Below are 27,952 nucleotides of genomic sequence, written 5' to 3' on the forward strand. Positions count from 1 at the left end.
TGGCTTCAGCTGGAATGGGCGTGATGGTAAGTATGGTTTAATTTAGAACAATAAAGAATTGTGTGTTTATTTCAATTAAAGGACTTTTTTCTGGGTGTTGTGTTTTTTTTAAATACTTTACTAGAAATTCATGGTGGTCATGTCTAATATTGGCGTGACCCCATGAATTTCGGGCTTAGGGCCAGCTGATAATGCCAAGCTGGCCCTAACCCCTTTATTACCCAGTGAGCCACCGCATCAGGGCCCTGGATGAGTTGGGTACAGCGCCAGAAGATGGCGCTTCTATGAACGCGCCATTTTCCGGGGTGGCTGCGGACTGCAATTTGCAGCGGGGGTGGCCCAGAAAGCTTGGGCCTCCCTGCACTGCGGATTCCAGCCCCCAGCTGCCTAGTTGTACCTGGCTGGACACAAAAACAGGGCGAAGCCCCACGTCAATTTTCTTTAAATTATTTCATGAAATAATTAAGAAAAAAAGGGCTTCCCTATATTGTTGTGTCCGGCCAGGTACAAATAGGCAGCTGGTGGTTGGGGGCAGCCCGTTCCTGCCTGCTGTACCTGGCTGGACACAAATATAGTGCGAAGCCCCACGTCAATTTTTTTTTAATTATTTCATGAATTTCCTGAAATAATTTAAAAAAATTGAAGTGGGGCTTCGCACTATATTTGTGTCCAGCCAGGTACAGCAGGCAGGAACGGGCTGCCCCCATCCACCAGCTGCCTATTTGTACCTGGCCGGACACAACAATATAGGGAAGCCCTTTTTTCCTTAATTATTTCATGAATTTCATGAAATAATTAAAAAAAATTGAAGTGTGGCTTCGCACTATATTTGTGTCCAGCCAGGTACAGCAGGCAGGAACGGGCTGCCCCCATCCACCAGCTGCCTATTTGTACCTGGCCGGACACAACAATATAGGGAAGCCCTTTTTTTCTTAATTATTTCATGAATTTCATGAAATAATTAAAAAAAATTGAAGTGGGGCTTCGCACTATATTTGTGTCCAGCCAGGTACAGCAGGCAGGAACGGGCTGCCCCCATCCACCAGCTGCCTATTTGTACCTGGCCGGACACAACAATATAGGGAAGCCCTTTTTTTCTTAATTATTTCATGAATTTCATGAAATAATTAAAAAAAAAGTACGTGGGGCTTCGCCCTATTTTTGTGTCCAGCCAGGTACAACTAGGCAGCTGGGGGCTGGAATCTGCAGCGCAGGGAGGCCCAAGCTTTCTGGGCCCCCCCCCCGCTACAAATTGCAGTCCGCAGCCACCCCGGAAAATGGCGCGTTCATAGAAGCGCCATCTTCTGGCGTTGTACCCAACTCATCCAGGGCCCTGGTGCGGTGGCTCACTGGGTAATAAAGGGGTTAGGGCCAGCTTGGTATTATCAGCTGGCCCCAAGCCCAAAATTCATGGGGTCACGCCAGTATTAGACATGACCGCCATGAATTTCTAGTAAAGTATTTAAAAAAAACACAACACCCAGAATAAAGTCCTTTAATTGAAATAAAGACACAATTCTTTATTGTTCTAAATTAAACCATACTTACCATCACACCCATTCCAGCTGAAGCCAACGATCTCCTGCAATAAAAGAAAAATAATAAACCAACCTCATCCTTACCTTTCCATGGTTCCCACGACAGCTTCAGCTCTGCTACATCGAGATGACTGGCTGGACCGCAGCAGAACGCTACCATCCAGTCTGTCATCCCGCAGACACTGAGAAGCGCAGGCATGCTTGCGCTCCTCACTGTCTCGCTGTGACGGCATCCAGATGAGCCGAGGTCATGTCCAATGAACTCGGCTCACCTCATGCACGTCACTGACAGCGTGGGAAAATTCTCACGCTGAAGTGCTGAGTGCAGGAGAATTCTCCCACGCTGTCAGTGATGTGCATGAGGTGAGCTCATGTCCAATGAACTCAGCTCACCTCCTGCACGTCACTGACAGCGTGGGAAAATTCTCCTGCAATCAGCGCTTCAGCGTGAGAATTTTCCCACGCTGTCAGTGACGTGCATGAGGTGAGCCGAGTTCATTGGACATGAACTCGGCTCATCTGGATGTCGTCACAGAGAGACGCTGAGCAGCGCAAGCAAGCCTGCGCTTCTCAGTGTCTGCGGGATGACAGGCTGGATGGCAGCGTTCTGCTGCGGTCCAGCCTGTCATCTCGATGTAGCAGAGCTGAAGCTGTCGTGGGAACCATGGAAAGGTAAGGATGAGGTTGCTTTATTATTTTTCTTTTATTGCAGGAGATCGTTGGCTTCAGCTGGAATGGGCGTGATGGTAAGTATGGTTTAATTTAGAACAATAAAGGATTGTGTCTTTATTTCAATTAAAGGACTTTATTCTGGGTGTTTGTGTTTTTTTAACTTTGACTATGGGGTTAGTAATGGGGGTGTCTTATAGACGCCTCTCCATTACTAACCTGGGCTTGATGTCAGCTGGCATTATAAGCTGACATCAACCCCAACCCTATTACCCCCTGCCACCGCACCAGGGCAGCGTGGAAGAGCGAGGCTAAGTGCCAGAATTGGCGCATCCTATGAATGCGCCATTTCTGGGGCGGCTGACGGCTGGTGTTTCTAGCCTGGGAGGGGGCCAATATTCATGGCTCCCTTCCTGGGCTATTAATATCAGCCCCCAGCTGTCTGCCTAGCCTTTGCTAGCTATTAAATTAGGGGGGACCCCACGTCATTTTTTTGGGGGGGTCCCCCATTTTAATAGCTAGTAAAGGCTATGTATTCAGCTGGGGGCTGATATTAGTAGCCTGGGAAGCTCCGTGGGTATTACCCCCTTCCCAGGCTTCAAACATCTGCCCCAGCCGTCTGCTTAACCACCGCTAGAGCCTAAAATTAAGGGGAACCCCACGCCAATTTTTTTAATAATAAATCCTTTATTTTAATACTAAATGACAAGTACAGTAACCAACACTATCACTGTACTTCATATATATGTGACTGACATGTTTCTATCTATCTAATCTATGTGTGATGCTCTATCTTTCTGTTCTAAATTGTCGGGTACCGCTGCTGAATTGCCGGCCGGCTTTTTTAAAGAGACAGTGCATGAAAACACTATTATTTTTTTAAATAAATCCTTTACACTAAATGACAAGTACAGTAAGCAACACTATCACTGTACTTATTATATATGTGACTGACATGTTTCTATCTATCTAATCTATGTGTGAAGCTCTATTCTTTCTGTTCTAAATTGTCGGGTACAGATGCTGAATTGCCGGCCGGCTTTTTTAAAGAGACGGTGCATGAAAACACTAATATTTTTTTTAATAAATCCTTTACACTAAATGACAAGTGCAGTAACCAACACTGTCACTGTGCTTCTTATATGTGTGACTGACATGTTTCTATCTATCTAATCTATGTGTGATGCTCTATTCCTTCTTGTCTAAATTGTCGGGTACCGGTGTATGCCGCTGCTGAATTTGCCGGCCGGCTTTTTTAAAGAGAGTGTCTTCTGAGCAGTTTGTCAGCTTTTGGACACCTTTGCAGGTGTTTTCTATGTGTTTCTATGTGTTTTTGTTTGCCTGCCATTGGTTTTAACGGTGTTCGAAGGTGTTCTAAGGTGTTCGACGAACAGTTCGACGAACAGTTCCTCGAACATCCCGGTGTTCGACGAACCGAACCGAACCCGAACACTACGGGGGTGGCTCAACACTAATTATCAGCAGAGTCTTTAAAAAAACAACCAGACTCTGGAAGACCTAACAGTTGTACTGGCAACTATCGTCGAGTTGGTGTTACGGGGAACGGTTGCTCGCCTTCTTTCTGTGGCCGCCACGCTGCTTCTTCCTGCCTGGTGGGGTGCTACACCTCCCTCCCCCTGTGTGCTGCTGTCCTCGCTCTGCATGTCCTCCTGCCAGGTTTGGTCAGTTACTATATCATCCACCACCTCGTCTTCCACTTCCGCACCCTGGTCCTCCTCCTGACTTTCTGGCAATTGTGTCTCATCGTCGCCACCTCTTGTGACATTTTCCCACCGTTGCCTTCGTGTGACCGTGGCTGCTCAAATATTTGGACATTGCTACATGCGATCTCCTCTTGCCCCGCTTCAAGTGGACCAGGCAAGAGGCCCGAATCTATAAATGGAAAAGTGAATAGCTTTTTGGAGTGTTCAAGTGTGGGATCAGTTGTCTCTGGGCACTCGACATAGTGGGAGGAAGGAGGATCAGGGTGAGGAATATGCAGTCCAGACTCATGGCTACTGAGACTTGACCATGTGGAAGATGGTGGTGGTGGTGGCTGACTGGAATAATTATCTGCTATCCAACCAATAACCTTTTCACACTGCTCTGTGTTCAATAATGGTGTTCTGCGGTCCCCTATTAATTGGGACAGGAAGGTCAAGCGAGAAGATGTGGGTGTTTGTTGTGGCACAATTTCAGCTTGCCCATGGGCTCGGCCTCTGCATGCACCATCACCATCACCATCACGTCCAGTTCCCCGTCCCTTGCAATGTGCCTTGCCCATTTTAAATGGAGAACAATATCTTCCACGCTCACTACAAATAGCTGAATTTGGAGCAAACTTATATTTGATCCGTGTGACGAACAAACCACAGTTTTAAATAGCTGGTCTGTAGGTAACTATTTTTAACAGCAAACTGGTGTCAATAACTTCGCTGACACACTGAAACAAAATTTAAATGGAGGCCAGAAATGGCTGAATTCGGAGCGAACTTCTGTGTAATCTGTGTGACGGACAAACCACAGTTTTAAATAGCTGGCCTGTAGGTAACTATTGTTAACAGCAACCTCGTGTCAATAACTTCGCTGACACACTGAAACAAAATTTTAATGCCAGAAATGGCAGAATTTAGAGCGAACTTATATGTGATCCGTGTGATGGACAAACCACAGTTTTAAATAGCTGGTCTGTAGGTAACTATTTATAACAGCAAACTGGTATCAATAACTTCACTGACACACTGAAACAAACTTTTAATGGAGGCCAGAAATGGCAGAATTTTCAGCGCAATTATATGTGATCCGTTTGACGGACAAACCACAGTTTTAAATAGCTGGCCTGTAGGTAACTATTTTTAACAGCGCCGACCTCGTGTCAATAAGTTCGCTGGCACACTGCAACAAAATTTCTATGGAGGCCAGAAAAGGCAATAATTTCAGTGCAATTATATGTGATCCATGGGACGGACAAACCACAGTTTTAAATAGCTGGATTTTTAGCACTGTAATATGGAAAGGACCTGGCTCTATTCTGCAGTGCCAACAAGCAAATGGCGCAGAAAAACAGTGTTCTCTGGATTGCTTTTTAAGCAAATAATCATGATTAAGATAAAAAAATATATATTCCTGGCCCCTGATACCTGGGGCTATTTCTACAATTATCTGTAAAAGCACCAGCAGACAGAACTGGAATGGACCCTCTTGCTATGTACACTGCAGTCTGCTATATACCCTGCCTGCCTGCCTAGCACTGATATCTCTGCAGCTGGATTAGTCCTCAGAAGGACTGTTAGTTGAGATGGATATGTAGAGAATCTTGTAGAATACATACACTAACTAATAAACAAGCAAATCTCTCCCTAGCTCAGCAGCACCTCACCTTACACTGCTTAATTGCGGAGTAGACTGTGACGAGTGACTGATATAGACCTGATGACGCTGTGCAGCCAGCCAATCACTGTAATGCCACAACCAAAATGGCTGCGGCATTACAGTGTGTTGCAGACAATCCCTGCTTGTTGATTGGCACTCTAAAGAGCGCCAAACATTCAGGGAGGTGACCCGAGCATCCGCCGAGCAACCCCGGAAATACTCAGCGAGCGCCGAGCATCTCGAGCAGTGAGATGCTCAGGTGAGCACCGAGCAGTAGCGAGCATGCTCGCTCATCACTAGTTATGACAATGAATAACGTAATAGTGCAGTGCATGCCATTTTAAAATGTGTTTGTAAGAAGGAGGACCCTTTACATGCTTTCTCTATCGCCATTCAAATTTTTCTTGCTTCTGCTTTTGGCGATGCTGAGTATTGAAAGGGGCCTAAAGGAAAGGTTATCACATATACATAAGACTAGACAATATCTGTATCATCTAGCATTTATGCACCTAATAGAAAGAATATACAACTTAGTTTGTTCATCCAAATTACTGCTCTTTCGCTCTCACCTCTGTTAGTGTATGCTCTCACTTAGCAGCAATTATGTAAAGTGGTACTGAAATGTACATAGTTGCTCTATTAGTTAGTGCTAAATGTAGATGCAGATCTGTACTCACTATACAGAATGCAACGAAGTCTAACAAAATGGTTCTATAATATAAATCTCATTTTTTTACTTTATTGGTTTCTTTGATGAAATGATGTATCTTTAGTTTTAGTTACTAGTTTAACCCCTTTACGACATAGGGCGTATTAATACGTATCTGTGCCCTGGGCCTTATGGACCAGATGCGTATTTATACGCCCTATCTTTAATGCGGCACCGCGAAGTCGCGGTGATAGCATTAAAATTCCGGTGCCATCTTACCTTAGGGTAGATGGCGCCGGCATCTCGGGGGGTGTCGCTGCCCCTTCACACCCACGATTGCTGTGATTGGCTGTTCAATTCTTAACAGCCAATCACAGCATTTCTCACCGCTTCCTGCAATCAGATTGCCGGAAACAGTGATGTGCAGCCTAGGATCGGTGCTCCTAAGAGCACCGATCCTAGGCTGTTGCCTAGTAACCCCAGCCCTCTCCCCAAACTGCTAGGATCGGTGCGATCGCCGATCAAATCGATCACACCGATCACAGCGGGACCACGCAGTAACAGGGCGGTCACGGGGTTGTGACCGGCTTGTGACCTGCCTGTCACCTCCCCATGACCCCCTGTGATGTCACATATCCCCCAGGCAGCCCCCAGCTAGCTCTGATTGGAGCGATCGATGATGACATCGATCGCTCCAATCAGAGTACCTGAACACAGGTGACAGGGCGGTCACAGGGCGGTGACCGGCTTGTGACCTGCCTGTCACCTCCCTGTGACCCCCTGTGGTGCATGCCCAGGCCCCAGCCATCTCTGATTGGTGCGATCGATGTCATCATCGATCGCACCAATCAGAGTACCTGACCGGGAGGTGACCAGGTGGTGACCGGCCTGTGACCTACCTGTCACCACCCTGTCACCCCCCTGTGACCGCCCTGCAGATCCTCACACTTGGTGAGGATTTCTACAGAGCGGTCATGTCTGATCTGCGCTGTGCTGGGCCTTATAGTGCCACAGAATCTTCTGTTACACTACAAGACCTTTCTCCTACCTGCTCCAGTCGCTGCTGCTGCTCCGGCATCCTGCTGCGGTCTCCAGGGTCCTGGATCTCCTGCTCCGGCGTCCTGCTGCAGTCTCCAGGGTCCTGGATCTCCTGCTCCGGCGTCCTGCTGCTGTCTCCAGGGTCCTGGGTCTCCAGCTCCTTATCCTGCTGCTGCGGATCCTGCTCCAGAGCCTCTTCCAGAACCTGCTGCTGATCCTGCTGAAAGAAGAACAGAGAAGACTTTGGTAAGTCCATCTCTGTTCTCCCCTCATCCACCCCTCTCCCACCCTCCTCTCCCCACCCTCCTTTTACCCCCAATCCTCCCCCCCCCCAGTTTTTTTTTTTTTTTCGTGCGTCCTGCAGCGGCCGAGCGCTGAGCAGTGTCTAAGTCACTGATCAACGTCCGTGCTCGCTGCTTTTCAGGGCTTTTTCTTGTCCCAGTCAATTCCCCCCCCCCCACACACACACACCTTTGCACCACATCCGCACACACACCCAGCAGCTGCCGAGAGTTGATTGGTGACATAGTTCACCGATCCGCACTCGTGCTCGCTGTTTGCACCACCTACGGTAGTTCCTTTTTTCCTCTTTATTTTTTCAGAAAAAAAAAGTTCACACCAAGCACACTGACACACACACACTCTAAATAAAGTACTGACACACACGCACCACATACACAAGAAAAAAAAAATGTCCGGCTCATCCCAAACTCGCTATTCAGCGGAGGAGGCATACGCTATTGTTGCCTCAGACACTGAGACTGACAGCGAGGGCGAGGATCCCACATTTCTTTACTTTTCCGATGCCTCATCGTCCTCCTCTTCTTCCTCCTCTTCCTCCTCAGGTGCTGCTGGACCGCCCCGCAGTCGTCGCAGGAGAGTAGATGTTCCAGCGCCCCCCACTACTGATCCCGTATAGACCTTGCCGCCCGAAAATTTTGAGCCACTGATTCCTGATTTCGTGGCGGAATCAGGAATCAAGTGTGACACCACCGGCCTCACAGAAATAGACTTTGAAAAAGTATTTTTCTCTGAGGATTTTATAAACCTCATGGTGGGCCAAACTAATTTGTATGCTCATCAATTTTTGGAACTAAAAACCCCTCTTCATCATTTTCTAACTGGTCACCTGCAGACGCAGAAGAAATGATGAAGTTTTGGGGCCTGGTCCTTCATATGGGGATCCTGAAAAAAACAGAGGTTCGGCAATACTGGAGTGTTTACGTTTTGTATAACACTCCAGTGTTCCGAATGGTCATGACCCGGACACGTTTTGAGGCCATCCACAAGTTCTTGCATTACCAAGATAATGCAAGGTGTCCTGCATGCGATGACCCGAACTTTGATCGTCTTTTCAAAGTTCGGCCGGTCATCGAGCACTTCAACAACAAGTTTGGTGAAGTGTATGTGCCCCAAAGGGACATCTGCGTGGATGAGTCCTTAATTTCTTTTAAGGGGCGGCTTGGATTCCGGCAGTACCTGCCCAGTAAAAGGTCCAGGTACGGGATCAAGCTGTATAAACTTTGTGAGAGTACCTCAGGGTACACTCACAAGTTTACAGTTTATAAAGGGAAGGACTCCCGGATTGAACCCCCTGAATGTCCCACTGTTCTGGGAGTGAGTGGGAAAATTGTGTGGGACTTGGTGCACCCACTGCTGGATAAAGGTTATCACCTGTACGTGGATAACTTTTATATAAGTATCCGCTCTTCAAGTCCCTCTCTGCGCGACATACCACAGCTTGAGGTACTGTCCGCAAAAATCAGAAAGGCCTCCCAAAGACGCTAATTGGGCAAGTGCTCAGAAGGGGTGAGAGCAGAGCCCAATGTAGCGACCACCTGTTGGTGATCAAGTATAAGGACAAGAGGGATTTCCTTCTCTTAACCACCATACATGGTGATGGCAGCACCCTCAGCACTGTAAGAGGTTCCACTACACAGGTCGCCAAACCAGACTGTGTAGTGGGGTACAAGTAAGTGGGGGGAGTTGATCTCTCCGATCAAGTCCTCCTGGCGTACAGTGCTTTGAGAAAGGCCAAGGTATGGTATAAGAAGCTGGCCATGCACATTGTTCAGATGGCAATGCACAACGCTTTCCTTCTGTCAAAATGTGCAGGCCAGACTTTTGCGTCGTATCTTCACTTTCAGTAGACAGTTATCAAGGCCCTGATATTTGGCAGTGGTGGCGGAGTGGGCCCCACTACTTCTGGAACTGAAGGACCTCGAATTGTACTGGGCCAGCATTTCCCGGGGCAGATCCCTCACAGCGGAAAAAAAGGTAAGTCACAAAATAAGTGCCGAGTGTATTACTGAAGGGGAATACGCAAGGACACCATTTACCAATGTGACACCTGCCCCGACAAACCTGGCCTCTGCATGAAAGACTGCTTCAAAAAGGTACCATACTTGCATGGACTATTGAATTAATTTCTGACGTATGACAACCTGACGAACACTACACAGCTGACGTAGTGTTCGTCAGGTTGTCATACTTCAGTTGTGTAGTGTTTGTCAGGTTGTCCTACTCAACTGGCGTATAACACTACATTATAAAATTGACAAATCAGGTATCCGTTCCAAAAAGGGGGCACTTGTTTTGCATTTCCACTGTTTAGGCACATCAGGGGCTCTGAGAATGTGACATGACACCCCCACACCATTCCATCAAAGTCTGCATTCCAAAGCGTCACTCCTTCCCTTCCGAGCCCTGACATGCACCCAAACAGTAGTTTTCTAGAACACATGGGGTATCAGCGTACTCAGGAGAAATTGCACAACAACTTTTGGGGTCCAATTTCTCCTAGTACCCTCGTAAAAATATGGTTCCAATTTGTTAGCGGACACCATGTCGCGTTTGGAGAGCCCCTCTGTGCCTAAACATTGGAGCTCCCCCACAAGTGACCCCATTTTGGAAACTAGACCCCCCAAGGCACCTATCTAGATGCATAGTGATCACTTGGAACCCCCAGGTGCTTCACAAATTGATCCGTAAAAATAAAAAAGTGTTTGTTTTTCCACGAATCAATTTGTGAAGCACCCGGGGGGTGCTTATGGGAAGGGGGTGACGTTAACAGCAGTAGCATTAATCTGCATTTTTGGTGAATTTAGGTTGACTTGCTGTCATCTGGAGGGATTACAAACTGTGGAGATATCCAGTCCTTGCAGACTTTAATCAGAGTCAGTCTGTCTGCATTTTAAGTGGAGAGGCGTGTGCGCCTATCAGTAATTATTGATCCAGCGAAACTGAAAACACGCTCAGACACCACACTAGCAGCAAGGTAGGCCAGCACCTCCAAGGCATATAAGGAGAGGTCAGGCAAAGTGTTCAGCTTAGACAACCAATAATTAAAGGGAACTGAAGCATCAGAAAGGATGCACGTATGGTCACTTAAGTACCCCTTGACCATGTTCTGCAACTTATCCCTCCTTGGCATTGTTACAGACACAGATAACCTTTACTGTTGTGCTGGTCTATTGAAAATTGCCCAATTTGTGCGCATTTTCCCCCCACCTCTGTTGGAGCTGGTGTTCTTGTCTCTCCCCATTATCCCTTGGTGTTGAAAAGAGCCGGTACCTCTGCCACCAGCATTGTCCTGAGGGTGATGTTTTCAGCAACTGGTCTACAACGGCCCTGTTCAATTCAATTGTAGAACTCTTTGTTGACTCCAAAAAGAGAGAAGGAAATTTATCCTTGTACAGTGGATCGAGAAAAGTGGCCAACCAGTATAGGTTGCTCTTGTCACCTGCACTTTAAAAACATCTCCAGAATCCGACCTTTTCTCACCTTTCAAACTGCTAAAACTCTTACTGTTGGTCTTATTCACTCTCGTTTGGACTACTGCAACTCTCTTCTGATCGGTCTCCCTCTTACCAAACTTTCTTCACTTCAATCCATCCTGAATGCAGCAGCCAGGGTCTTATTTCTGTCCAGCCACTTCACCGATGCCTCCTTCTTGTGCCAGTCCTTACACTGGTTGCCCATTTGCTACAGGGTCTAATATAAACTCATCACTCTCACCCACAAAGCTCTCCACAGTTCTGCACCGCCTTATATCTCCTCTCTCATCTCTGTCTATCACCCTACACATGCCCTACATTCTACAAATGACCTTAGACTAACATCCCCCATAATCCGAACCTTGCACCTCCGTCTTCAAGACTTCTCTCGTGCTGCACCAGTTCTCTGGAATGCTCTATACCAGAGGATCCGACTGATGCCTAACCACCAAGTCTTCAAGCGTGCTTTAAAAACCCATCTCTTTAAACAAGCCTACCACCTCAACTACTCAGTAAACTAACTTTCCCCATTCTCTTCTTCTAAATATTATTCTGAATCTGTACCCTACTATTCATCTGTCTCCACACCCTCCATGCACACAATAACAACACTCGGTACTTGATTATTGAACTTAAACATCCTGGCTGATGACCGGATCATGCAGTCTTATATGAAAATCCCTACTTATAATAATTGCCTGACCTGAAATAACAGGCACTTTTCATCTATTGTGTCCACCCATTGGCTTGTTGAATGTAAGCTTGCGAGCAGGGTCCTCACTCCTAATGTAACTGTTTAAACTGAATTTATTATATGTACATGTCTCCGCTTAATTGTAAAGTGCTGCAGAATATGTCGGCACTATATAAATAAAAATTATTATTATTATTACTGTTGGATAAAATGTGTATCACGCAAGGGTCTTGCCACAGACACTTACACATGAACAGTGCCATGTAGGCCAAGCTGCAAAAAGGCAAATGTTCTTTGTCCCCAACAGTAGAAACAGTACCCATCCTCTTCTCACACTGACTCGCCTCCTCCTCCCCCTCCACCTCCTCCTCTCCTGCCCATTCAGGCTGAACAGATATGAAGCTTGGGTTGGGTGTCCCCTCTGTAGCATTACGAGTCCCTTCAGTAGCACAGAAAAACAAGTCCTCTCCCTCCTCATCTTTCTCCTCATCTTCCTCCTCATCACCCAATGTTGCCTCAGAATATTGGCTAGGCTGGGGAGTATCACCCATTGGGAAATCTGGCTCCATACCAACATGCTGGGCACTAAAAGCTTCCTCTTTGAGATTATGCAGTGATTGTTTCAAGAGACACAGCAGCAGGATGTTTACACTGATAATAGCATGATCACCACTCACAAGGTTGGTGCAGTACTCAAAGTTCTCAAGAACCTCACAAATGTCAGCGATCCACACCCACTCGACAGTTATTATGTGTGGTGGTTGACTCTCAGTCTGACCAGCATGCTGAAGATGGTATTCAGCTACTGCCCTCTGCTGTTCACTAATTCTCGCCAACATATGATAGGTGGAGTTCCACTGCGTGGGCAGGTCCCAAATGGGTCGGTGACTTGGCAAATTCAAGTGCTTTTGCAGCGCTGTAAAAGCTGCAAAAGCAGTGGAGGAATGGTGGAAATGGGCGCTAATGCGGCGCACCTTTCAAATAGGTATGGCAAGTCACGGAAAGTTTTCAGAAATTTCAAAACAACTAGGTTCAGCACTTGAGACATGCTTGGCACGTGTACCAGCTTGCCGATCTTTAAAGCCGCCACCAGGTAACGCCCATTATCACAGACGACCAGGCCGGGTTGAAGGTGCAGCGGGGAGAGCCACTGATTGGTCTGTTTTAAAGCTTGCCACAGCTCTGTTGCAGTGTGTGCTTTCTGACCTAAACATATCAGCTTCAGCAGAGCATCTTGCCACTTTGCCGATGTGCTGCTGAACAGCTCCCAGCTTGGCAGTGATGGGGAGGGTAATTCAGCAGAGGGTGAGGAGCAGGAGGACGGGAGAGAGGAAGTGGAATATGAAGAGGCGGAAACCCTGACAGAAGTTGGGCCCGCTATTCTTAGCATGGGTGGGATGTGTGATGTTCCAGTTTAAGCCTTTGTCCCACCCTCCATCTGGTTCCCCCAGTGTGCCATGGCAGAAATGTATCATCCCTCTACACAACAATTTGTCCAGGTGTCTGCTGTTAGGTGGACCTTTCGGGTTGCGACGTTGGTGAGAGCACGGTTCAGATTGTTTAACACGTGCTTGTGTAACGCAGGGATGGCACACCGAGCAAAATAGCGGCGGCAGGAAACACTGTATCGAGGGGCAGCCATAGCCAAGAGATCACGGAAAACTGTGCTCCCACAAGCCTAAATGGCAACATCTCCACAGCTAGCAATTTGACAATGTGCGAGTTTAGTATTTGTGCTTGTGGGTGCGTGGCTGGGTATTTACGCTTTCTTTCCAAGCTCTCAGGCACGGACAATTGGATGCTTTTCTGGCACAAGGAAGTGGATGTGCTTGATGTTTGTTGTGTGTGAGCAACCGCAGCTTATGGGCAGGAGGTATGAGCGCCTATTTCTTGAACAGCAGATTCTGAAGAACATAGCCCAAGCGACATGGCATAAATCTCCACCGAACCCAAAAGCACTACAGATACTGGCTGGTGATGAGCTCATGCAGCCTTTATCTATCCCTCATCCCCTCAAGATGGCTGGACCATCATTGTAAATAAGCCCCTGTCCTTTGTGTCACCTCCACCTCATTGTAGGTCGTAAGCTCTTACGAGCAGGTTCGTCATTATTTTTGCTTTAATTATTGTATTATCTTTAGCTATGTTACTTATGACTGTTGAATATGAACCTCTGAATTGTAAAGCGCTGTGGAATAGGTTGAGCGCTGTATAAATAAAGAGTATTATTATTATTATTATTGGTTTGACCCGCAGACACAGATTTGGTACCCTGGTGTTCCGCCCACCTACTGGGGTGCTTGGCTGCCATGTGGTTTCTCATACTGGTGGTGCTCAGGTTGCCTTTGCCCTGGCCTTTGCTCAATTTGATATGGTAGATGCTACAGACAACATTGTTTTTCTCTAAAGGACTTTCAGAAAAAAAAAATTCACACAGCAGCTGAACGGTCCAGGTCACATCAGTGGACTCATTATCGACCACCCCGTCTTCTATCTCATCCTTCTTCCCAGTTGACATTGTTGGCTGACCTGATGGCAACTATGTCTCATCATCATCAGCCTCCACCTCTGGAGACAGTAAATGACTTTCCTCCAAGTGTCTTTCTTCTGGCCGTAGGTCCTCAAATACTTGAGCATCAACGCATGCCACCTTCTCTTGTCTCTCTTCAATGCTGCACGGTGAATGGCCAGAGGTAACTAAAGGATACGTAACAAACAGATTCTCGGAGTGGCCAAGCTTGGGGTCATATGTCTCCTGTGACTGATAATGACGGGAGGAAGGAGAACCAGCTTCAGAATTGGAAGGGCCAGCCTTCTGTGTATCCACAGTAGACTGTGTGGTCGTGGAAGATTTGTTGCTGCTTGACAAATGCGTAGAGGCCTTGTCTGCAATCCAAGACAGAATCTTCACTCACTCTTATGGCTTCCACACAGGTTTACGTTCTAGACCGGGAACTTTTTCCAGGAACATAGTGGATGCATCAAGCTTCTTCTGACCTGACACAGACTGAGTGCCTTCTAGCACACCACTGACAATACCACGCCCACATCCCTTAACAACAGGCTTTTTTGGCAATATGCGTTCGTTGACAAATTTTCAGATGCTGATGGCACAAGCCAAGCTAGCTGTCACAGGCACAGCCAAAATAGTGAGTCAACCATAAAACAGCCCATAGGGCTTATTTTTACAAATCCTATGCACATTGTGCAGTGGACAAACCAGGACAGTATTCCTACTCCAGCCTAACTACTATTTGTGATTGGAGGCCATTGGGATGGTGGCTTCCTGCGTCAACCATGACTCAGCCCATAGGGCTAATTTTCACAAACCCTATGCACATTGTACTGGAATGTACAGTAGTCCTACCAAACTAATATTTGTCATTGGAGGCCCTTGTCACAGGTTGTGCCACATTGTGACTGAGATGGGGATATACAGTACAGACCAAAAGTTTGGACACACCTTCTCATTTAAAGATTTTTATGTATTATCATGACTATGAAAATTGTACATTCGCACTGAAGGCATCAAAACTATGAATTAACACATGTGGAATTATGTACTTAGCAAAAAAGTGTGAAACAACTGAAAATATGTCTTATATTCTAGGTTCTTCAAAGTAGCCACCTTTTGCTTTGATGACTGCTTTGCACACTCTTGGCATTCTCTTGATGAGCTTCAAGAGGTAGTCACCGGAAATGGTTTTCACTTCACAGGTGTGCCCTGTCAGGTTTAATAAGTAGGATTTCTTGCCTTATAAATGGGGTTGGGACCATCAGTTGTGTTGTGCAGAAGTCAGGTGGATACACAGCTGATAGTCCTACTGAATAAACTGTTAAAATTTGTCACCAGCAAAGCACCCCCACACCATCACACCTCCTCCTCCATGCTTCACAGTGGGAACCAGGCATGTAGAGTCCATCCGTTCACCTTTTCTGCGTCGCACAAAGACATGGTGGTTGGAACCAAAGATCTCAAATTTGGACTCATCAGACCAAAGCACAGATTTCCACGGGTCTAATGTCCATTCCTTGTGTTCTTTAGCCCAAACAAGTCTCTTCTGCTTGTTGCCTGTCCTTAGCACCTTTTCTGCGTTGTATTTAACAGGCCAAGAGGAGGAGGGGGTCAAGCCCCACGCTACAATGGGCACATTGTAAACTGCTATGGAATATGTATTCCACTATCTGAGTGTCAATGATGGAGGGACCGCCCAAATGTCTAAGTAACAGTTCCCCCTCCAAAACGCATGTTACAGAGCGACCTAAGGCCTCTCAGGTCAAAGATCAACATACCTACTAGTGCGTTCTAGCTGTGCTTGTAAAGTGCTGGGGAATAGCGAACTAAAAATGATGTATGACAGAGGGACCGACTAAATGTATAAGTCAGGGCCCTCATAATTGTAAAAGGCGAAAAAAAGCCACAGCAGTATGTGTGAACAAATTCTAAAAGGGATATTTTTTTGGTTTCTCTGGTTTATTTAGCCTTATATACAAGTGATTATGCAGGAAAAACTGTTTCTTAACCTTTTTGGCCTGTTAAATGCAATTTAGATAAGGTTTGGTAGCTGTTCTTGTGTGTCTGTAAAAGTGGCATTATACTGCGACAAACTTATTCCCAGAAACCATATGTGACTCAGAAATGCATGCAGGCACATTCTCCAGGCTCTTCCCATTCTGTTTCATCACTTTTCCATCCATTTCAGCCTTTTCCTCAGGCCCCCAGACCCCTTTGTAGGGTCCAGCAGAAAATTACTCACATTTCCTATTGACTTACATTGTACTCGCTATTCGGAACGAATACACGATTATTACAAAGTACTCGTTACTCGAGTATAGCGATTACGAATATTATGGTACTCGCTCATCACTAATAGACATCACAATTAATAAAAATAGTTTTTTATAAATTCAGGAGAAGAAAAATGCAGAAAGATAAATAATATAATATGAACATTATTCTAGGATTGATTCATGGATAGAACCATCAAAATAACCAAAAAATCTGAATCTGCAGAACCGTAATGAAAATATTTTATTATTTTGATTTCAGGTGGAAACTGATGAACAAATATTGTCTATTTTCTGTGGGAAAGAAAGTACTGATACCGAGCAGGCTCCAGGGCAGCAGGCTACTGTGTCACCTGGGAACTTCCTGAGCCTTACATTCAGATCAGACTTTTCCAATGAAGAACGCTACACGGGCTTTGATGCTCATTATAGTGCAGTTGGTAAGTTGGTTTCTGTTTAATCATGTGGAACTGTACTGGACCTTCTTAATTCCTAATACCAACTATCTATAAAACCGGAGCTACAATCCTGATAGACAATTTATTGATTTGTTGAAATGCCAAGTTATTCTTCAATTTTAAGAAACTGATAACCTAAAAAAATGTACTTCTCCAAAATGCCCTATAATATTGATTAATAGGTTTCCAATTCAAATATGATTTTGTTCATAAATAGTTTATTTTTTTTTTAATTTTTATAGTAACTGGAGCTTTACATTATTTTCAGAGATCCAATAAAAAATTTTTTCAAACTCTGTAATTTTATAATGTAAGATTATTTTACTGTTGTATATACTTTAATTTTGTAAATTCCAGCTTTGTTTGTAGTGTTTCCGTTTAAAAGTCCTTGAATATTCTGTATTTTGTGATTTCTATCGAATACATATGCTTCAAACAAAGCCCCTGTCAATTTACACTAGTATTGCAAAATTGCTGCTTTAAAGCATCTCGAAAGACTTGTTCAAATTTATAAGTGAGTGAAGCAAAAGCAATATATTGTCAGTGAGCTTGAACTGCTATTATTGTGACTATGTTTGCACAGCTGCCGGCTAATACTGTTGTATGATGTCTGTTTCCAGATGTCGATGAGTGTGCAGAGCGAAACGATGAAGACATAGTCTGTGACCATCATTGTCATAACTATATTGGTGGATTCTACTGCTCGTGCAGATTTGGCTACCTTCTCCACTCAGATAACAGGACGTGCAAAGGTCTTCAATACAATCATCTATATTTTTACATTCCTTATTGTGGCTGTGTTGTATTAAAATACAAAGATACACCTGTGAACAGGTTACTAGAATGCAACCACGCAGATAATGATGATGTGGAAGTAGTCAGCCAAAGATATTTATTTTGTTATCACAGAAAGGAAGTCTAACTATATCAATATATGGTTATGCAGATATATGGAAACCAGTAAACACAATCTTAGAAGCAATGACAATAGCAACAGTATAATACTTTTCGACACTTAAAGGGGTTTTCCCATAAACAAAGTACATTTTAATTAATAGATCTTGGAATAAATAAAGGTTCCACAATTAGTTGTGTTAAAAAAAGGTTGCTGTGCTCTCACTTACATCCGAAGGAAATAAGAGCTGCTGCTCTCTCATTTCTTCCGGATGTATGTGATACGTCCGAAGGCAGAGAGAGTGAAGTCAGCGCTGATTGTCCGCAGGGACTGCGTGACATAAGAATGTTATGTGATCCCCAGGAGAGCCAGTGCCGACACTGCTGGAATGGAGCTGGCACCCGAGGTGAGTATATGAGATATTATTTTACAAGGGGGAAGCATGAGGATTGAGAAGGGGTTGTCCGAGTAGTGGACAGAAGAGGCATTTGGAATGGATCATTATTGCTTGTTGTGCTATTTGTGCAGCATGTTTGGGCATTACTTTTGGCATTTATGTTAAGAAATGTTGCCAATGTATGTCTGCTGGACCTTTAGTGTTCTATTGACCTGTAACAAAAGTGTGTCCTTTTAGCTGTATGTTTGGCTAGTATACTTCTGTACCCCTGTCTTTCAATTATACTGTGAAGCATAGTAGACTTCACCTATAACTATTAATTTTTCCTACTCACTCTCATGATTATTCACAGTGGAGTGCAGTGATAACTTGTACACACAGAGGAGTGGAATCATTTCCAGTGCTGATTATCCAAGCCCATATCCGAAAAGTTCTGATTGTCTGTACAGAATTGAGTTGGAGGAAGGATTTGTTGTTAATCTTCAATTTGATGACAACTTTGATATTGAAGACCACCCAGAAGTATCATGTCCATATGATTACATAAAGGTACATTGTCAGTTTCTTCTAAATATGTACTTTACAATTTTACATGTTTAAATCATTAAACAGTCTGTTTTAAATATAAATGTCAGTTTTAGCTAATTTAGAACTGCATTTTCTAGTCCTGATTTAGGTGGGAATGCACTTGATTGGGATTAAAGAGACTGGAATTACGTAGTAGATGTCCTCCTCTCATACATATACAGAGCACTCTGCATACAGCTTTCCAGTCCTTGGCCATGTCACCTTGTCATCTACGTATGTAGCCACTGTATGGAGGACCCTATGTAAAGCCTTCTGTTAAGTACAGGAGGGCCAGGTTATGACTATAATGTACACATGCATTTGGTGACCATACTATTTCAGGGGACTAGTGGCTAAAGAATACAAAGGTTAGCACTAGTGATGAGAGAGTATGTTCGGTTAACCCTTTTAGCGAGTATGCTCGGGCCGAGCACCGAGTAGTTACAGCTGCTCGGTGATATGTTTGAATCACTCCCGTGTGCATGATTTGCAACTGTTTGACAGTTTTAATACATGTGAGGAAAGCTTGTTTCTTAAGCATGCCTTACATGTATTAAAGCTGTCAAACAGTTGCAAATCATGCACACGGGAGTGATTCAAACAAATCACTGAGTACGCTGAAGATACTCGGTACTCGCCTGAGCATACTCACCGAAAGGGTTAACCGAACATACTCGCTCATCACTAGTTAGCACCATTTATTTTAAAAAGAAATATGTTTCTGATCAAACCCCTTTTAGTAGATGGTTCTAAAGTAATACAAGATACACTTTAAGATTTGAATTTCTTTTCTAGCAGTGCAAATGATTATATCTATACAATATATATGTGAATTGTCAATAGATAAGGCAATTTCAAACAATGACAAACGAAGAATCCTGACAGTTGAGTATTTTTAACAGAAATTTCTCATATATTTCAATTTGTGAACGTGATAAATATTACTTTGTAGTAAGATTTTACTTTCTTAGTGTACATTAATAGTACAGTCATATGAAAAAGTTTGGGCACCCCTATTAATCTTAAGCTTAATGTTTTATAAAAATTGGTGTTTTTGCAACAGCTATTTCAGTTTGATATATGTAATAACTGTTGGATACAGTAATGTTTCTGCCTTGAAATGAGGTTTATTGTACTAACAGAAAATGTGCAATCTGCATTCAAACAAAATTTGACAGGTGCATAAGTATGGGCACCTCACCAGAAAAGTGACATTAATATTTAGTAGATCCTCCTTTTGCAAAAATAACAGCCTCTAGTCGCTTCCTGTAGCTTTTAATGAGTTCCTGGATCCTGGATGAAGGTATTTTTGACCATTCCTCTTTACAAAACAATTCCAGTTCAGTTAAGTTTGATGGTCGCCGAGCATGGACAGCCTCTTCAAATGATCCCACAGATGTTCAATGATATTCAGGTCTGGGGACTGGGATGGCCATTCCAGAACATTGTAATTGTTCCTCTGCATGAATGCCTGAGTAGATTTGGAGCGGTGTTTTGGATCATTGTCTTGCTGAAAGATCCATCCCCTGCGTAACTTCAACTTTATCACTGATTCTTGAACACTATTGCCAAGAATCTGCTGATACTGAGTGGAATCCATGCGTCCCTCAACTTTAACAAGATTCCCAGTGCCGGCATTGACCACACAGCCCCAAAGCATGATGGAACCTCCACCAAATTTTACTGTGGGTAGCAAGTGTTTTTCTTGGAATGCTGTGTTTTTTTGCCACCATGCATAACGCCTTTTTGTATGACCAAACAACTCAATCTTGGTTTCATCAGTCCACAGGACCTTCTTCCAAAAAGAAATAGGCTTCTTCAAATGTGCTTTTGCATACCTCAGCCGACTCTGTTTGTGCGTACTTGCAGAAACGGCTTCTTTCGCATCACTCTCCCATACAGCTTCTCCTTGTGCAAAGTGCGTTGTATAGTTGACCGATGCACAGTGACACCATCTGCAGCAAGTTGATGCTGCAGCTCTCTGGAGGTGGTCTGAGGATTGTCCTTGACTGATCTCACCATTCTTCTTCTCTGCCTTTCTGATGTTTTTCTTGTCCTGACACTTCTGGCCTTAACAAGAACTGTCCCTATGTTCTTCCATTTCCTTACTATGTTCCTCACAGTGGAAACTGACAGGTTAAATCTCTGAGACAGCTTTTTGTATCCTTCCCCTGAACAACTATGTTGAATAATCTTTGTTTTCAGATCATTTGACAGTTGTTTTGAGGAGCCCATGATGCCACTCTTCAGAGGAGATTCAAACAGGAGAACAACTTGCAAGTGGCCACTTTAAGTAGCTTTTCTCATGATTGCATACACCTGGCTATAAAGTTCAAAGCTCAATGAGGTTACAAAACCAAAAAAAGTGCTTTAGTAAGTCAGTAAAAAGTAGGCAGGAGTATTTAAAACAAGAAAATGATAAGGGTGCCCATACTTATGCACAGGTCAAATTTTGCTTGAATGCAGATTGCACATTTTCTGTTAGCACAATAAACCTCATTTCAAGGCAGAAACATTACTGTGTCCAACAGTTATTACATATATCAAACTGAAATAGCTGTTGCAAAAACACCAATTTTTATAAAACATTAAGCTTAAGATTAATAGGGGTGCCCAAACTTTTTCATATGACTGTATATAGAGGTGTGCTTTCAGCATGCGAGATCTATACGCAACAGTAGTCTGAAGATATTTAAAGACAAAGGCGCTAACACATTAAGACTGGTGTTTCCTACTCCAGTCTTAGGCTACGTTCCCACAATAAGTATTTGGTGAGTTTTTGAAGCTACAGATTTTCTGAGGCATTTCTGCACCTACAAGCTAAATTAGATTACATGCGTTCTTGCAGGGGCGGACACAGACTGTAGTGGGCCCCTGTGCAAGAAATTTTTGGGGGCCCCTCCTGCCCTTCATAAGGCAACAAAGTTATGTAAACATAACCTCCCCATGTGCATCTCTCACCCCCCCATGTGCAGCTCTCACCCCCCCATGTGCAGCTCTCATTCCCCCCATGTGCAGCTCACCCCACCGTGCATCTCACCCCCCCGTGCATTTCACCCACCCCGTGCATCTCATCCCCCCCGTGCATCTCTCATCCCTCCCATGTGCATCTCTCATCCCCCCATGTGCATCTCTCATCCCCCCCATGTGCATCTCTCATCCCCCCCATGTGCATCTCTCATCCCCCCCATGTGCATCTCTCATCCCCCCATGTGCATCTCTCACCCCCCCATGTGCATCTCTCATCCCCCCCATGTGCATCTCTCATCCCCCCATGTGCATCTCTCATCCCCCCATGTGCATCTCTCACCCCCCCATGTGCATCTCTCACCCCCCCATGTGCATCTCTCATCCCCCCCATGTGCATCTCTCATCCCCCCATGTGCATCTCTCATCCCCCCATGTGCATCTCTCATCCCCCATGTGCATCTCTCATCCCCCCATGTGCATCTCTCATCCCCCCCATGTGCATCTCTCATCCCCCCATGTGCATCTCTCATCCCCCCCATGTGCATCTCTCATCCCCCCCACCATAGTGCATCTCTTACCCCCCCCATAGTGCATCTCTCATCCCCCCCTCCATAGTGCATCTCTCACCCCCCCACCATAGTGCATCTCTCATCCCCCCCATAGTGCATCTCTCATTCCCCCCCACCATAGTGCATCTCTCATCCCCCCCACCATAGTGCATCTCTCATCCCCCACCCCACCATAGTGCATCTCTCATCCCCCCCCCACTCCTAGTTAATTGTATTTTAAAAATAATAAAACTTGTTATACTTACCCCCATGCGATCCCTGCAGAATCCTGGCGCTCGTCCAAATCGCTGACACCAGGTTCTCCTGACTTCCGGTCATGTGACGGCGCCGTCACATGACCGGAAGTCAGGGGAATCATGAAGGCACTGCCGAAGCAGCGCAGCGCTGAGATGTCCCGGATCCGGCGCTTAGCATGGGGCCGGGGGCCCCATGAGGAGAGAGACGCACAAGAGGGGGGCCCCCAACGGAGCTCCGAGGGGGCCCCTACCGGCCGGGCCCCATACTGAAGTCAGGACAGTCATGCCCTGATGGCGGCCCTGCTGGAGGGGCCCCCTCTCCCTCGGGGCCCCCGTTCAATGAACCGGCTGCACGGGCGGTAGTTCCGCCCCTGCGTTCTTGAGTGCATTCTTTGACATCATGTTTTTGACGCTGCAGTATTCCTCTCTTGTTGCTATTTCATGTTTTAAATTAAGCTGCTTTGTTTTTGATACTTCTTAGTATTTAGATTTGACAATATTTTATTGATACAATTATATGTGGACAGTTATGTGTGGATTATATGTGTTTTTCCATATGCACTATAAAGGCATATGTGGTTTTGCCTACTTAGCCGCAAAAGAAATTGACATGTTGCTGACGTCATAAACGCACTGACAGTCAGATTAAGCAGCATAAACATAAAGCACAGTGATCATGAGATTTCTATGAATCAAATCCAATTTCTTGGAACTGTAAGATGCTGCAGTGTCAAAAGCTCACCAAAAGCTCATCATGGAAACTTAACTGTACTGATAAGAATGCAGAAATAAGATGTGCCTAATAGTGTTGAGCCACCCCCCTAGTGTTCGGGTTCGGTTCGGTTCGTCGAACACCAGGATGTTCGAGGAACTGTTCGTCGAACTGTTCGTCGAACACCTTAGAACACCATCGAACACCGTTAAAACCAATGGCAGGCAAACAAAAACACATAGAAATACGTAGAAAACACCTTCAAAGGTGTCCAAAAGCTGACAAACTGCTCAGAAGACGCTCTCTTTAAAAAAGCTGGCCGGCAATTCAGCAGCGGCATACACCGGTACCCGACAATTTAGACAAGAAGGAATAGAGCATCACACATAGATTAGATAGAAACATGTCAATCACATATATATGAAGTACAGTGACAGTGTTGGTTACTGTACTTGTCATTTAGTGTAAAGGATTTATTAAAAAAAATATTGGTGTTTTCATGCACCGTCTCTTTAAAAAAGCCGGCCGGCAATTCAGCAGCGGTACCCGACAATTTACAACAGAAAGAATAGAGCTTCACACATAGATTAGATAGATAGAAACATGTCAGTCACATATATATGAAGTACAGTGACAGTGTTGGTTACTGTACTTGTCATTTAGTGTTAAAATAAAGGATTTATTAAAAAAAAATTGGCGTGGGGTTCCCCGTAATTTTAGTCTCTAGCGGAGGTTAAGCAGACGGCTGGGGCAGATGTTTGAAGCCTGGGAAGGGGGTAATACCCATGGAGCTTCCCAGGCTACAAATATCAGCCCCCAGCTGAATACCTAGCCTTTACTAGCAATTAAAATGGGGGACCCCCCCAAAAAAATGACGTGGGGCCCCCCCTATTTTAATAGCTAGCAAAGGCTAGGCAGACAGCTGGGGGCTGATATTAATAGCCCAGGAAGGGTGCCATGAATATTGGCCCCCCCTCCCAGGCTAGAAACACCAGCCGTCAGCCGCCCCAGAAATGGCGCATCCATAGCATGCGCCAATTCTGGCACTTAGCCTCGCTCTTCCCACTGCCCTGTAGCGGTGGCAGTGGGATAATAGGGCTGGGGTTGATGTCAGCTTATAATGCCAGCTGACATCAAGCCCAGGTTAGTAATGGAGAGGCGTCTTTAAGACACCCCCATTACTAACCCCATAGTCAAAGTTAAAAAAAACACAAACACCCAGAATAAAGTCCTTTAATTGAAATAAACACACAATTTTTTATTGTTCTAAATTAAACCATACTTACCATCACACCCATTCCAGCTGAAGCCAACGATCTCCTGCAATAAAAGCAAAATAATAAAGCAACATCATCCTTACCTTTCCACGGTTCCCACGACAGCTTCAGCTCTGCTACATCGAGATGACAGGCTGGACCGCAGCAGAACGCTGCCTTCCAGCCTGTCATCCCACAGACACTGAGAAGCGCAGGCATGCTTGCGCTCCTCAGTGTCTCGCTGTGACGGCATCCAGATGAGTCGAGTTCATGTCCAATGAACTCGGCTCACCTCATGCACGTCACTGACAGCGTGGGAAACTTCTCCTGCACTCAGCGCTTCAGCGTGAGAATTCTCCCACGCTGTCAGTGACGTGCATGAGGTGAGCTGAGATCATTGGACATGAACTCACTTCATGCACGTCACTGACAGCGTGGGAAAACTCTCACACTGAAGCGCTGAGTGCAGGAGAATTTTCCCACGCTGTCAGTGACGTGCATGATGTGAGTTCATGTCCAATGATCTCAGCTCACCTCATGCACGTCACTGACAGCATGGGAGAATGCTCACGCTGAAGCGCTGAGTGTAGCAGAATTTTCCCACGCTGTCAGTGACGTACATGAGGTGAGCCGAGTTCATTGGACATGACCTCGGCTCATCTGGATGCCGTCACAGCGAGACACTGAGGAGCGCAAGCATGCCTGTGCTTCTCAGTGTCTGCGGGATGACAGGCTGGATGGCAGCGTTTTGTTGAGGTCCAGCCTGTCATCTCGATGTAGCAGAGCTGGAGCCGTCCTGAGAACCATGGAAAGGTAAGGATGATGTTGCTTTATTATTTTACTTTAATTGCAGGAGATCGTTGGCTTCAGCAGGAATGGGCGTGCTGGTAAGTATGGTTTAATTTAGAACAATAAAGAATTGTGCCTTTATTTCAATTAAAGGACTTTATTCTGGGTGTTTGTGGTTTTTTTTTAACTTTGACTATGGGGTTAGTAATGGGGGTGTCTTATAGACGCCTCTCCATTACTAACCTGGGCTTGATGTCAGCTGGCATTATAAGCTGACATCAACCCCAACCCTATTACCCCACTGCCACCGCTACAGGGCAGTGGGAAGAGCGAGGCTAAGTGCCAGAATTGGCGCATCCTGTGGATGCGCCATTTCTGGGGCGGCTGACGGCTGGTTTTTCTAGCCTGGGAGGGGGCCAATATTCATGGCACCCTTCCTGGGCTATTAATATCAGCCCCCAGCTGTCTGCCTAGCCTTTGCTAGCTATTAAAATAGGGGGGACCCCACGTCATTTTTTTGGGGGGGGTCCCCCATTTTAATAGCTAGTAAAGGCTAGGTATTCAGCTGGGGGCTGATATTAGTAGCCTGGGAAGCTCCGTGGGTATTACCCCCTTCCCAGGCTTCAAACATCTGCCCCAGCCTTCTGCTTAACCTCCGCTAGAGACTAAAATTATGGGGAACCCGACGCCAATTTTTTTTTTAATAAATCCTTTATTTTAACACTAAATGACAAGTACAGTAATCAACACTGTCACTGTACTTCATATATATGTGGCTGACATGTTTCTATCTATCTAATCTATGTGTGATTCTCTATTCCTTCTATTCTAAATTGTCGGGTACCGCTGCTGAATTGCCGGCCGGCTTTTTTAAAGAGACGGTGCATGAAAACACTATTATTTTTTTTAATAAATCCTTTACACTAAATGACAAGTACAGTAAGCAACACTGTCACTGCACTTCATATATATGTGACTGACATGTTTCTATCTATCTAATCTATGTGTGATTCTCTATTCTTTCTGTTCTAATTTGTCGGGTACCGCTGCTGAATTGCTGGATTTTCATGTTTCACTGTGAGCACTGTTCCCATCGATTTGGGCAATCACTGTAATGCCACAACCACCATGGCTGTGGCATTACAGTGAGTGGCAGACAATCCCTGCATGATTGGTGCTCTAAGTAGCGCCAGACATGCAGGACCCGCTTTTGGTGCACGAACAGTTATCGAACATAACCTCGAACAGCCGAATTTTTTGCACATTGTTTGGGTTCGTCGATCAACTCGAACACCGCCCAAAACAGCTCGAATTTGAGATTGGCGAACAGTTCTAGTCGAACACCGCTCATCTCTAGTGCCTAATGAATTAGGTACATTTATCAGTGGCGTGCGCCTCTGTGCGCCTTGCCAGAAATGTGACTCCAATTAAAGGCAGAGACTAGAGTAACATTTCTAGCATAAAGAACACCATCACTTTTAGTGAATTTGTCTGACATTCGTTGTGACGCCCAGCCGCCTTGGCTCCTCCAAGATATGCCCATTTTACTGCACCTGCCAGAAACTGGCATGAAAACACCAAAAGTTCATGCTGCTCAAAAATTCTGCTACATTTGCAGTTGTTTAACACCAGAATTCTGGTATAAACACCATGATGAATCAAGGCCTATGAATAGTGGAGAATTTTCTAGATATGCCTTGAGTTGCCAAAAGTCCAGAAATTCCAGGGCAGTCCGTAAAATGATGCCACTTTTTTTCCTTGTCCATAAAATTTTTTTTTAAAGCATCCTTGAATTTTTTGAGGCTGAAGAAACTTATACAGATTATTTTGACTATAATTATCATCAGTTTACAGTGAATGCAGCTAATGATTTCATATTAGGATTATGTAGATATGGATCATTTATAATCATAATGATTTATTATAGTTTTTCAAAGTGTCCATAAAAAATATTGTCTGTCCGTGATTTTTTAATAAGCTGTCCAGAAAAAAATAAACAGTCGTCAAGTTGGCAACCCTGGGTATGCCATGTGTCTTGTGTAAAGGTCATTGTGCAGGGAGGGTCAAGATGTGACATATGACCATCACTTAATATGAATGGTGTGATCCTGTGTTATCTATATGTAAGTGAAACCTTTCATTTTAATCCTGTCTGTGATGACAATTAGATGGCTACTGAAAAGTGATCTCTACAGAACAGGAAGTATCAGCCTATTTTTAAGCTTTGTGGAAGGAGAGAATAATGCAAGATTTTTTTAAAAAATTTATGACATGGATGATTTAAAAGAATTTCAAAATAATGTTAATAAAAATACAGTTTTAATCAGTGTGTTAATTGGGCAGATCAAAGCTGGAAGAAAGGAATTTGGTCCAATATGTGGAGAGAAATCGCCTGGAAGAATAGAAACTGGAAGTAACAGTGTTCAGATTCTGTTCCATAGTGATAATTCTGGAGAGAATGGAGGATGGCGACTGTCTTATACTGTCACAGGTAACCTAATGAATGTTTTTACCTATTTGATATTTTATTTTTTTATACTCTCTAAATGAGCAACGGTTAGCTAATGCCTGATGAAGCA

General features: G+C 44.8%; 1 protein-coding gene across 5 annotated transcripts in view; it reads left to right on the top strand.

Moving 5' to 3' along the window:
- The window catches only part of MASP1 (MBL associated serine protease 1), a 215,992-nt gene that overhangs the window by 76,836 nt on the left and 111,204 nt on the right, over window positions 1–27,952 (top strand). For all 5 annotated transcript variants that reach the window (XM_073675203.1, XM_073675202.1, XM_073675200.1 and 2 more), the window contains exons 3-6: window positions 16,787–16,964; window positions 17,603–17,734; window positions 18,627–18,823; window positions 27,717–27,864. In XM_073675203.1, coding sequence (XP_073531304.1) covers window positions 16,787–16,964; window positions 17,603–17,734; window positions 18,627–18,823; window positions 27,717–27,864 — 655 coding nt within the window. The remainder of the gene's footprint in view (window positions 1–16,786; window positions 16,965–17,602; window positions 17,735–18,626; window positions 18,824–27,716; window positions 27,865–27,952) is intronic.

Source organism: Phyllobates terribilis, unplaced genomic scaffold (assembly GCF_046119375.1).
Source record: "Phyllobates terribilis strain yellow unplaced genomic scaffold, ASM4611937v1 Scaffold_3__8_contigs__length_932513732, whole genome shotgun sequence".
NCBI classification, from domain to species: domain Eukaryota; kingdom Metazoa; phylum Chordata; class Amphibia; order Anura; family Dendrobatidae; genus Phyllobates; species Phyllobates terribilis.